This window comes from Oenanthe melanoleuca, chromosome 6 (assembly GCF_029582105.1).
Source record: "Oenanthe melanoleuca isolate GR-GAL-2019-014 chromosome 6, OMel1.0, whole genome shotgun sequence".
NCBI classification, from domain to species: Eukaryota; Metazoa; Chordata; class Aves; order Passeriformes; family Muscicapidae; genus Oenanthe; species Oenanthe melanoleuca.
In genome coordinates this window covers 8,693,090-8,706,481 of record NC_079340.1, presented here as the reverse complement: position 1 = coordinate 8,706,481, position 13,392 = coordinate 8,693,090, and the positions used below count along the sequence as shown (strand labels likewise).

General features: G+C 43.7%; 1 protein-coding gene across 4 annotated transcripts in view; it reads left to right on the top strand.

The window, feature by feature from the left end:
• WAPL (WAPL cohesin release factor) overlaps positions 1-13,392 on the top strand; it is an 88,583-nt gene that overhangs the window by 15,064 nt on the left and 60,127 nt on the right. Inside the window, exons 1-2 of one of the 4 annotated variants that reach the window (XM_056495636.1) lie at positions 8,810-9,106; positions 12,183-12,706. In XM_056495636.1, coding sequence (XP_056351611.1) covers positions 12,205-12,706 — 502 coding nt within the window. In that variant the 5' untranslated portion in view covers positions 8,810-9,106; positions 12,183-12,204. Of the gene's footprint in view, positions 1-8,809; positions 9,107-9,775; positions 9,797-12,182; positions 12,707-13,392 lie in introns of those variants that run through there. The other 3 variants (XM_056495639.1, XM_056495638.1, XM_056495637.1) reach the window with 3 other exon arrangements.

Genomic DNA, 13,392 nt, shown 5'->3' with positions numbered 1-13,392 from the left:
CTCCATAATAGAGCATTTTTGTTGTCCTAGGACAGTTTGCAGTGGAGACTGTCAGACTTAACCAAAAAAGACTTTTGGACAGGAAGCTTCAGTTCCTCAAAGGAAGGATTTGCAGAACAAAGAGGTAAAACTTGATTGTTTTGTCTGAAAGGACCTCAGTGTTAGAGATGAAACTAAGACAATTCTAAGCCTGCCAGAGGAAGTAAGAGCAAATTTTCCTAATGCAGTAGGGATGGCTAGAGCTCTATCAGTGATATTTATGGCCAGTTGTTTGGCAAGACTGTGGTTTGAAAACCTTGCATGTGTTATTGCCCTGTCAATCACTGAAGGAATCCCTCAGTCACAGATTGACTCAAATAGAAATATTCTTGTCTATACACTGAACTAGTTTACACAATGGAGCCAAATGTAGAAAGGGAAACGAGTCTGGTGCCCAGAGCTGTAGTACTGCTTTTCTTTGATGCTTCTGTTTGTCCCAACTGGCAACTGAGGTGTCCCTTGAGTGTACATCGTGCATATTGCATCCATTTTCTGTGGGTAAAGCCTTGCATCATGTGAGGTTTTATTGAAATTCTGGTCCCACAACTGTCACCTAGGGAGTTTATTGGTATTTATTCTCTTACAAGTGCTGGCTGACATGACATTCAGGAATATCTGTATGACCTGCCTAACACAGCTGTGATAAACCAGTTCAGCACTACAAACAGCAAGGAGGTGTCAGAAGCAAAGCCATGAGCTCAGTCAGTTGCTCTGCTCATGAGTTCTTCATTCTTAGAATCTGTGCTAAAAGGAATGCACTTGAAACCAAGTGGGGATGTATGAAATGATTTACTTTTTGACTATAATTATACTAATGAAATCACTAAGAGTAAAATTAGAAATAGGTTCCAGTGTACTCCAGCAAGACAAATATCCACTGCCCTACCTTAATCTCCAGCTGCCAGTAGCAAAATGTATAACTTGACATTACCTTCAGAATGATAAAAATGCAGTTTCGAGTAGTTAATAATCAGATGAAGTCAAAATTCAGTTTTGAAAAATAAATACACTGTTTCATTAACTCTAACACCTGATTGTAGCATGGTTCATAGCCTGAGCTGCCAAAATAATTATTAGTGATCCTAATAGCAGGTGCATAAATTAATGCTGCTGCATTTTCAATAAATGTTTGATAACTACTTTCTTTACCAGTAGGTGTCACTGGAGTCCAACAGAGAGCTATTACTGCTTTAAAACATCTTTTCTGCTTAATTGAACCTGTATTTCCTAGAGGAACAGTCAATATTTGTACAGATGACCTACATACAATAAAAATGAAGAACTGTGATTAAGGCTCTTTCAACTGTTTTTTCTTGCCTTAGCAACTCATAACTGTTGGTGGATAATTCAATGATTTGAGAGAGATTCTGATTTCTTTTCCTCTGCAGCATGACTGAATCTGGTCCAAGCTGGTAATGACCAAAGTGACTATTTTATACAAAGACGAAATCTCTTAGCAGTGCTTGCATTTAGTGGTGGGGAGAAAATGGAAAATTAAGCCAAAAGACCTAAATACATTTTTTTTTCCCCCTCTCTTTTTTGGGACCTGTGTTGAAAATTAGAGTTGGGGAACTGATTGGGACGGGAAGGACCTGTCAGCCACAAAACAGCTCTCTGCAAGACTGAGGAAGCATTTAAGAAGCAAAGTTTCTTATACTTTACATTAGGAGATGCAGCACTGTGCTGATAAAGACTGCTTGGAATTGAGCAGAAGTAGAGCATGGAATGATTTTTTCCTTCTGAACAAACTGTAGTTCTTGTCTGCTGTATGTTTGCTTGACAGCTGATCAGCAAAGGTACTTTGATTGAGATGAGCTCTCAAATATACTTAAGTATCTACCATCTGAAAGGCAGAAAAAAGCACCAAGTAGACACTAGCATGCTGTTCTAGCCACTTGGTATCATCACTAAAAGGTTTTGTTTTCCCCCAGCCATGGTACAAGGTTTAGTCTTTATAAAAACCACTGGGGAGACATTTTGATTTAGTCAAAGCATCTTAGTTTGAGCCTAAACTTTTGCATCAATAATTCCTCCAATTTCTTTCAAATGTTTGCCAAAAAAAACCCAAAAAAACCAAAAAAAAGACTGTGCCACACAACAAACATTTATCTCAGAATTTCAAGGTCACAGATTCAGCAGAGAAGTCTAGCATAAGGAGGCTGCCTGCAGGCCAGTGTATTATTAGAATAATAATGTGTTTGTGGACAGTAAATGCACTGCCTGCTCTGTTGCCCATACATGTAGTTGATCCAGTAATGAGTCATTTCCGTGACATGTCTAAAGAACCAGGCAATGCACAGATGTTTTCAGCCTCTTCATATCATTAGCTACTTTTCTGAGTGTACTCTGCCACCACTCATTAACAGACCCTCTATTTCATGCTGTGGTGTGATCTTTGGTCATTTCATGGGACATGGTTGCATTGTATGCAGGGAACCTTAAGTGTGAACAGGTTTGCAAAACTGGCACAGTGTAAGGCCCTGGACATATACCAGGGTCTTATGCAACAGACATTGCAGCTTTCTTTGTGGTGCTGCACTGTAGTCTGAGTAAAGGTGAAAGTAATTTGTTTGGGGCTGTATTCTGGCAGGAAGCTAATGAAGTCACTAACTGATGTTTTGTTGCGTCCTACATTCCCATGAGAAAAATCTTCATTTAATTTTTTTTTCAGTTTTCATTTTATCAGCTTAATTTGCTAGCTAGTACATTAATTCTGTCATGGCGTTCAGGGACACGTCCATCCAGACCTCATTAGTTACACAAGTTTTAATTCTCTGTGGATTTTCCTCTCCAAATGCCATCCTTTGTAGCATTGCTCACAATCTTCAATGGCCACACATCCTGGTTCCAGTGCACCAACAAATCTGTTGACCTGATATTGCTGGGCTATACTGGTTTGCAACTACCATAGAAGTGCTTAGTTAATGGCCTCTTTCTAAAAAGTAGAAGCAAGTACTTGAGAAATACAAAGGTAAAAACCAAACTTTTGTAAATTAAAACCCAAAAGATAATGTTACAGGTTACAGCATCTGACAACCACATGCAAACCAAATAATCAAAACTAAGAGGGCAAAGGAAGATAAGTAGGTTGCCTGCCCTTTTAAAAAGATTAAGGAAGCAAAATAGCAAAATAAGCAACAGAAATGGCTGCTCCCCTGTTGCTGGAGAAGGAATAGAGTAGGCCAATGACAATTGCACCAATGAGCTTGCTATAAGAACCAATTTCTTGATGGGTTTCTATGTTTTTCTTTCCCCGACAAGCACTATGTTGACACACTTTGGGTAGCTTTCCTTAAGGGCTATTATAAAGACAGAGAGAAATTCAAAAATAATATGAAACAGAGAGATCTTAAAAGGAATAAAAAAAATCAGGAAGAAGGAAAGGTTACATCCTACAGGGCTGAGAGGTATTTGAGAGAAACAGCACCCTTTTATTCCTTATACAACAATGGGAACTTGCTTGTTCAAAGGATGGAGGAACCTAGACTTTCTTTGTGGATTTTAAAGTGAGGCTGCATCCTTACTACAAATGCTTTTGTTTTGTTTCTTTTTTTTTTTCCTCCTGAAACATGTTGGCACATCATAAAATCTTCAGTGGGAAACAGCACAGGTGGTTATTTTCTCAGCAGAGCTTGCTGGGAATAAACTGCATAGCAGAATAAAATTCTGACCTTGATCATTATAACAAGGTGAAAGCTACTTTGTGCTTTCCTACTAGTGTTTCACCACAGGTTTTTCCAGTAGACTTACAGGCTGATCACCTAGGGAAAAAAGCTGCACAGAAAACCACTGAGAATTTAGCCACAGGTGAATGACTACTGTTGGTTCATCGAGTAAAACAAGTCTTTCCAGAGGCTCTGACATTGCAGGGGTGATGCTGCCTCTCACATGATTGCAACAGATGGGTGTGCAGGCCAGAGAGAAGGTGGAGCACAACTTTTTCTGCTGTCTGGGCCTGATTCAGTAATGCCATGATACAGGGAACTTTTATTTTTTATGTCATGGAGAACTGGCCCTTGGCTGCACTCAGAATAAGCATTCCTTTGGCCTGTCCAGCAGTGTTTGTTTTAACATTTTGGTTACTAAACTTAATGCCTTGGCTTGACTTCCACATATGAGGCGGTAGCTACTGAAAATTATTATCCAAAGCTGTACAAATATCCCCTGTTTCAGTGCTTTCAGTCCTTCTTCTCAGTGTTCAGTGTCAGAAATTAGCAGTACATTATTCACAGAAAATACCTCACTATGAAAAGCCGTATTCTTGACAGAAATTGTACTTTGCTGTACTCTGGGTTGCAGACCTCTCCTCTTTCCCTGCCCATGTACTTTCTACTTCATGGTTTGCATGGCAAGATTCTGGTAGCAGGAGTGGCTTCTGTAAGAAGCTGCCAGAAGCTTCCCTTGTGTCTGATACAACCAATGCCAGTTGGCTCCAAGAGGGACCCACCAATGGCCAAGGCCAAGCCTAACAGTCACTGTGGTAGCACCTCTGGGACAACAGATATAAGAAAGGGAACAAGAAAACTGCCCAACTGCAACTGGAGTGAGGAATATGTGAGAGGAGGGAGGAGGTAGAGAAAACTGGGAGCAAAGTTAAGCCTGGGAAGAGGAAGGATGTGGGGAAGGTGTTTCAAAATTTTAGGGTTTTTTTTCTCATTATCCTATTATGACTTGGTTGGTAATAAATTTAACTAATCTTCCCAAGTCAATTCAGTTTTGCCTGTGACAATAATTTGGTGAGTGATCTTTCCCTGCCCTTTCTTGACCCATGAGCCTTTTGTTATATTTTCTTTCCCCTGCCTAGCTGAGGAGGGCAGTGACAGAGCAGCTTTGGTGTACACCTGCATCCAGCCTGGGTTAACCCACCCTGTGCAGTCACTGCAGCTCTCAGCACAACCCTGCTGTTCTTGCCTAGTCCTGTGCTGCTGCTGGGGCTGGGGCTGCTGCCCTTCCTCCAGCATGGCCATACTGAGGTCTAAGTCACTGTTTTAGGAGAAGTGGACTAAAATATGGTAATTAGTAACTTCATGTGTCTCTTTACCCTCCCCTCACCTTTGCTGTGCAAATAGCAAGGGGAACATTCTTGCCCCAGTGAATCTAAATGGCAAGGACCCGTGTGCTCTCACCCATGTGCTCCTGTGACATTTGAAGGGCAGCAACAGGAACACAGTGACTTTTGGCAAAGTAAAAGCAAAAAGCACTAAAATGTTTAGCATTGTAAGTGGTGCTAACTGGGACATGAAAGACATGAAGCTGTGAGTGCAGCAGGACATCCTCTTCACCCCCATCCCTTCCCACCTGGACAAGAGGCAAGGAAGGAAGTACTACAAGAAGCTGAGATCTTGGAAGGCAAATAGTGACTAGGCTTACTAGTGACTAGTGAGATGCAGAATAGGAAAGAGGCAGAGGAGAAGAAGTGGACAGAGAATCTTTCACAGTGGTGAGAAGAAGTTTAGGCATGAGGAGTGATGGGGAGAGCTTTCCTGTGAGGTACTGTTTGCTTCTTGGGTAGTACTTCACAGGGAAACAGGGCAATGGATTATGAGCTTATTTCTTTTTGTGGGAAAAGGACTGGAGCAAGCGTGTATTATAGTGCTAATTCATGTACTTGACATAAAGGATACCTACTGCTATGGTCCCTTTAAAACATGTAGCCTCAGTTATGCTGCTGTTACTGTCACATGCTATGTTTTGTCCATGAGGCAGCACTGAGAAACCTTCCTGACAGCTTCTGGAAGGATGTGACTGTCTTCATCTGCCCCAAGAGTATCTGCTACATGGGAAACCTGTTTTCCTACTGCATTGCCTCCCTTTTCTTCTGGAAGAAAACGAACCAATTCAAAATGTTTTAATGTTTTGACAGGCTCTGTACTAGGCTGCAGCTCATTTGGAAAATTCTCTATTGTTTGTCCCACATTGGTCCTGGCACAGAGCCTCAAAAAGAGAACTGAGAGCGGGTCTAGAGTGTGTTAAGATGCAATGTATCCAAATAACTCTTCTGTCCCTCTTATGTGTCCCTTCTGCTACTATGCTTTTATCTCTTTTATATCCACCTTTGATGTATTTGAGCCGTGTTTTTCAGGGCTTTCTGACTTTATTATAAACAGCAAAGACAACGGTTTCTCTCGGAGGGGTTGGTGAGCGAGCAGTAATGGGAAGCTGTAGGATTCACTTTGACTTCCCCAAAAAACTTTTAAGGTAGAAAAACTACAGTTTGAAGATAGTTGCTTATCTCCCACTGCTGTTCTCATGAAGACAAATGCCAAACTGGAGTGTATCATGGGCTGCTTTTGTGCCCATTTGTGTAGTTGGTGTTTTGGGGATTTTTTTGTGTGAAGGGAGATGGACACTATCAGTAATATAATTTCACAAAAAGCATAAAATGCCTGTTAAATTCCACCCGCTGAGAATGAACCATATCTACTGCCAAACACAGATGGGATTTGCCTTTTATTTGCTCTGTCATGGTACTTGCATATTTGATGTGAGCCAGATGCAAATGGAAATAGCAAAGCTTAATGTGTTAACTGCCAAGCTTATTAAGATACAGGGTGTCAAATTTTCAAAGTATCTAAAGTATGTTGGGCCAGTAAAACTAGCACATCTCTGCTATTCTTGAACACAACAAGGTTTGTTCTTCTGTCATCATCCCAGTGAAAGGCTTCACTTACAGACTTCTGCTGGTACCCAGGATAGCATAGGCAGGACATAAATGAGTTTGATTTATCCTTTGTTAGTCATGGGAAATTCCCTCATGACCATGAATCTGCAGTGGTTTGGATTTCTCTGTGTGGGGTTTCTACAAAGACTAGAAATACAGCTGGAAATATGAAGCTAGCCCAGGGGTATAAGGTGTGTAAGAGCTTTCAAATGACATCCAATTACTATCATTAGATTGCAAAATTCTCTACATTACTGTATAAGTGACTTAGGTAGCCCAGGCTTTACACTGGAAACAACTCTAATTTAATTTCAACTCTTCTAACTTCATATCAAAATATAAATTATTTTCTAATAGTTTCTTGGTGTTACTTCCTTACTCTTGCCATATTATTCACATTTTCTGGTTCTCAGGACAAACTTATATGTTGTAAAGAACTACTCAGAGCCTCAGTGTTTCGAGCTCTCACAGTAGGGTTTTCCTCTTTGGCCAACAGATCAGTCACAAAATAAGACTATGCAAACTCAAACAGGTTTAGCTATCTATTTTACCCTTAGAGTTTAAATGAGATATTTAGTAGCTCTGATCAAGAATACTCTCAGGAGAACAATCTTCTCACTTTTTGTAGTCAAATTATGGATTTTAAAGTTTGTAGCCTGTTTTTCAGTGGCTTCTCAGCAACTGAGTCAGGTGGTCAGATAGAGATGAGCTTGTAAGCCTTGTCTAAAACACAACACAAATCTCAACCACATTCCAAATGGAGCTTGTACTTCTCATTGCAAGGTCCTGTCAGTTTTATCTCCACTTTGTCCAGCAGCACCAGTTGTATACTGGTTTTAGAAAGCACATTCACAGCATGTTTGTGCTTCAGAAGTAATGCCTGAAAGCTCCAACACATCAAGAGGGATGAGGCAAAGACCAAAGGATCACTAAACAAAACCATAGTCTTGCATCTTCTTATTGTGTGGCAGTGATTTTGCATTGGGTAAATAGAAAATTAATAAAAAAGCTACAGGTATTGAGACAACTCTAATCTCTTCTGGGCAGTGAAATCAGCCTTTTAATTAGTCCTGCATTTGGGACTCGTAAAGCCTCAAACGATGGTTCAAGCATGAGCATGTGTTATGAAGCCATTTTAAACTCTGAGGTTATAGAATTTCATTTGACTTTTCTGAGTTCCTCCCTTCTCTGAAAAATGACCAAACTACATCTGTGTGATGGTATTTTTAAAAATGTTTTTCTGGTCACGCATCCTTAGTTTTCTATCCCACAAGGACTTTATGAAATACTGCCTACAAAATATAAAATGCTGGATTTGGTGACTGTTTGATGGCCATATGCATTTGCTGCATGACACAATCCTTGTGGAGCGTTTTTTTCTCTCTGCACAGTGTGTATCATTAATTAAAGCCTCAAAGGTGTGCATAAATCTAACGCGTGTGGGTGGATGTAGCAGCTTGTGGAAGTGCGAGCATGTGAAAGCCACACTTTCACGGCCTGCACCGCGTTCGTTGCGCGGGCCCTCTCCGCAGAGCATGTTTCCTCCCTGGAGCGGATGTGAAGGCCGGGCACCGTGCACCCACTGTGAGTACCAGCCAGGGCGGCCGTGGGCGCAAGGGGCCCGTGTGCCCTGGACGAGGCGCCGCTAACTTTTAGCAGAGTGCACGCAGGGCCGCCTCCGCGCCTGCTGCCTTCGGGAGCTCCCGGGCAGGGTTCTGACCTCCCGCGGCTCCAGCCGGGCCGGCCTCCTCCGAGTCCCCTCGACGTGCGCCGGGACGCACCTGGGCCCGAGCGCTGTCGGGGTGGGGCCGCTCGGGGCTGCCCGCGGCGGGGGCCGCTGGCCCCGCCTTCAGAGACTCCGCGCGGGCCCGGGCTGAGGCGGCCGCGGGGAGGCGGCGGCTCCTGCCAGGCCAGGCCACCCCGTTCCGTCCGGCTCGGGCCGCCCCGCCGCGGGGACCCGCCCGCCGGCTCCGGGGGCCATGCCTGGGCCCGGTGGGACCCAGGCGGCGCCGCAAACTACAGCTCCCACCGGGCACCGCGCGGACGGGCGCAGGCGCGGAGGCGGCGCGGGCGGCCGAGCGAAGCGCGCAGCGATTGGCCGCGGCGGCGGGGGGCGGGGCGCGCGCGGTGACGGCAGGAAGGAGTGGGGGCAAATGGCGGAGAGATGGTCCCAGGGCCCGTCCCGAGCGCGGCGATAATCCCGGCGCGGAGGAAGCGGCGCCGGAGGAGGCGGCGCCGGGGGCCCTGACGCCCGCGACACCCCGAGAGGGTCCCGCTGCCGGAGAGGCGGAGGCGTCCCGCAGGCTGAGCGCTTTTCGCAGGCGGCGCTTCGGCGGCCCGAACCCGCGGCCGGAGCCACATCGGCCGGGCCCGCGCCCGGCACCCGCCGCCACCGCTGACGCCGAGGTGGGTGCCGGGTAGGGGGGCGGCGGGGGCCGTGCGGGCTGCGGAGCGGGCCCCGCGCCCCGCGGGCAGGAGCCGCCGGCACTGCCCCGCCTGGAGGGGCGTGGGGGGCCGCCGGCCCCGGCCGGGCGGGAAGTTGTGGGGCGGGAGTTGGCTCGGGGGTGAAGTGCGCGCTGGGGCGGGGGGGGCGCGGCGCCGCGGCTGCCCGGGGCACTTGTGTAATGTGGGCCGGTGGTGCGGCGGGGCGGGGGAGGCGGCCGGGCGGGAAGGGAAATGACATCAGGGAGCGGTGGGGTGACCCGGTTCCGCTCGCACCCCCCCGCCGCAGGGGGAGGGAGGGAGGAAAAAAGAAACTGTCACCGTGGGATTTCATCAGCTCCTTCTGCCTCCGTGCATTTAACCTATTTTTCTTTCCTTTGATTATGTAAGAGGAGCGGTGTAGAGAGGAGCGATGAATAGGGGTGGTTGATGGGCTTCCTGGGGAATTACCGGGTTTTTTGTCTCCAGCTGGTCCGCCGAGTTAGCACTGGGAAATGCAGGAGAACTGTTTCGGATTTTTACATGTTTTTACGTTTACACTGCTCCAAATGGTGCAGCACAATGCAGGCGAGGGAGGCAGGGAGTGGAAAGTGTTGACCAAGTGTCTTGACCAAGTGTTTTATTTCCCTCTGAGTGAAAAATCAAGAGAAAATTGTAAGTAAAGAGTAAAAATCCTGTTCTGTTCATGCTTTCCTGTAAGGAGGCACCTCTTCATGTCCTTAAATCTGAGAGATGAGTTTATAGCATTGCGCATTTATGCTTTCCTAATACTCATCTTTTAACCCATGCACATCATATTGAGTATTAATTTGGATTTTGATATTTTTGATTTAAAACTTCTTATGAGATGATCTTCATTTTAAAATTTATAAATAAGAAAATGTGGTTCTACTTTCTGAAAATGAACTCCATTACAGGAATATTCTCTTTGGAACTGCAGCCCACAAGCCATAATTTAAATCTGTCATTATCTTTGCATGGGCTGGAAATGTAGTGTCAAAAGTACTTATCTGAGTACTTCTTATTATGCATATTATAAGAAATATTTGAGTCTTAAGGTTTTAGGGGAGGAAAATGTGCTAGTGGTGAATGAAGTAATTTTTTCTTTCCTGTAAGTTGTTAGAAACTGAGATATTAATAAATATTTTGCTTTAGTTTCTATAGCTCGAAAACCTGGCCTTTCTGGTCTAAAATATTTACTGACATTTACGAACATCAGCAAAATAAAAGTGGTCATTTAGATTAGTTTGCTCTTTGCTTTCTAAAGTATGTGTAGATAGAAAATTGGAGCTATCTGTGGGGGAGGAAGAAAAGCAGTTCTGCAGTGATGTGTGTGGGGAAAGGAGGAGATGGGGTTAAAGAGTGCTGTCTCCTAGGAGCAGCCAGGAACCCTCTGCAGAGTGGGCTTTTGCAGCAGAGTTCTGCTCACCTGCTTTTCCTTTCTCTTGGCTGCACCACTGGAAGGAAGAGCCTTTCCTAAAAGGGGTGTTCCTGTAGCTCTTCTGCATTGCACTACTATCTACCTGGTAAACTTCTGAACTTCAAATTTTATCATTTTAATTCACTTAAATTTTCTCCATGAGTTTTCTTCACTAGAGTTCCTCACCTTCTTCATGATGAGTGCAAGTTGGCCTGGTCTAATAGAGGGAGACTGTTATTAGTGGGACAGTCTTGTTAGTATGAAGTGGTAGAGGGGCATTTCTGGAAAGCAGTCTGTTGATTTTGGCAGAAGCAAGACTGACACTTCAGGTTGAGAAGCTGGGTGTTGAGATGAAACCAAAATAGGAATGACAGTATATCACATACTCGGGGAATAATAATAATAAAAACAGTTGTATTGAACAAATAAGTCATGATAAGTTCAATAAAAATTATTTTAACTGCCATTTTTCATATAGTTTATATGAAGTTAGTTTACACTTTAAAAGTTTGATATCTTTGCTTTTGTAGCTTAAATAACTGTCTTTTTTAACAGACCTTTTTTGTAGTATGGACAGGAGTTTGAGAGAAAGATAGACTTGATTAGATTCAGGCTAACTATAAAGAATTGCAATCTCCTATTGATGTTTGGGCCAAAGGAGAGAAACAGTGGTTCACAAAGCAGATTTGAGGTTTTGGAGTTTATGTTGTCATTTGTCCAGTAGTTGAACTATTTGTTTTTGGATGAAAATCCCCCAGGTGGTCTGTCTTCCTTGTTGAGTTAAAAGTAGAAAAAGAACACATGCATGGGGCTCTTAAATGTGTTCCTGTTTAATCTGTTAATTTTGCCCTTCTGTTCTTCTCAGCAAGCTGTGAAGCCGTTGTGCTTGTAAGAGCCAGTGAACAGTACAGGTTTACACTGGCCTGCTTAAGGTGTCCTCCATGTTCTCAGAAGTGGATGGAGCAGTGTCTCTGTTCTTTCCCTTGATGAGTCAGATTTACTTGTGGGGGTTGGCTGTGCACCAGTCCTGACCAGGGTCAAAAACCCACATCGTGTTGCCAAGTAAAACACTTGCTAACTGAGTGTGAGAGAAGAGCATTGAATGGAATTGTCATCATTGTGATTAATTAGTACTTAAAATACATCTACGGCAATGAGGAATATTCTGGCAGTTTTTGTATTTAACTGGCAAGAGGTTTTTTTTTTATGCCACGCTGTGCTATTGGACTCTAGGAGGGAGCCGTGTGTTCAGATGTGATGAAAATACTGCTGAGTTGTTTCATGATGTTTTATGATAGTGCCTGCTATATTTGGAAATACAAAATTAGAGCAAAGCAGTGCCATTCTTAGAAGATTTTTCTTAAGGATTCATTGTGCCATCAGTTTATAAATGTGCAAGCAACTGAATTTCAGTTTATTTTAGTGGATGCTTAGTGCAGAACCTTTTGCCATAATGACGCACACATGTGAATGAGTGAGTCTAGAAAGAAGCAGATGATGGATCTGTTGCTTGTGTGCAGTGTACATGCTTGGTGCTCGTAGGCCCAATAAAGGGTGGAAGTAACAATCATTTGTACAAGAAGGTTGGTGAATTGATGTTTCTTGTTTCTTTCGCAACAGAGAATATGAAACAGGAGCCAAAATGACATCCCGATTTGGAAAGACCTACAGCCGGAAAGGGGGAAATGGCAGTTCCAAGTTTGATGAAGTGTTTTCCAACAAACGGACCACCCTTAGTACAAAATGGGGAGAAACCACCTTCATGGCCAAATTAGGACAGAAGAGGCCCAGTGTCAAACCAGATATTTCTGAAGTTCCTAAGAAACCCAAAGTTGAAGATGAGGTAACAGAGGATCCATTTGGATTTGATAGTGATGAAGAATCTCTTCCTGTGTCTTCAAAGAATGTGTCACAGGCTAAAAGCTCCTCTCAGCTGGAACCTGGTGAAGCTGCTCAGTCTGAGGACTTCACTCCTCTGCTTGAAGCAAACAGCAGAATTAATCAGCCAGACAGTGGAGAAAATGTTGCCTCCAGCAAGTGCATACCTTTTGACAATACTGTTCCTCTCTTGAAAGAAAAGAGCACAAGCAAAAGTGTGGAAGATGGAGAATGCAAGGGCAGCAGTGCTAAACTTGTAACTGCAGGTGTGTTTGCTCAACTGTCCATATACTTCTGTTTTCCTCTGATTTTTGCTAATCTCCCTTTAGACTTTGTGTTTTCAAGGGACGATTAAGTGTTCTGATAAAACTGGGGCAATTCTTAATTGTAAACAGTTGTAGAGGATCCTGTGTTTAACTAAAAGCAGTCTGAAGCATTCTGCACTTTACACACTACTCTGAGGTCCTTGGCACTGTAATCTGTGTTTCTGCAGATCAAGATATGGTGCTTTAGCCTCAGTGCAGTATGTTAGTCCACTTAGTCCAGTTATTCCATAAAATGGAATAATAATGTTCCTTTTCTAAAATTCCTGAGTGCATTTGTGGTTTTTAAACATGTATTTTGAATAGTGATGAGTTGGTGGTAGTAGAATTTAGTATGGGTATGTGTTTACAGCATGAAGGTGCAGATACAGCTTAGGCCATGTTTGTTTCATTATCTGGGTGGAAAAAGTAATTTTCTGAACTTCAGCTGCCCAAACATTTTCTGTTTGTAATTAGCACAACTGTATCAGTGTGTACATAAAAAACTTCAGACCTGTGAAACTGCATTCTGTCAGACTTCCTTTTGGAGCTATTTTTGGGCTCTGGAATGTTTGTAGGATAGCTTAATACTTTTCAGAGGGGAGTTCACAGGGCCCCTGGAGGTGAAAATGAATTTTTTTTTCAAGTCA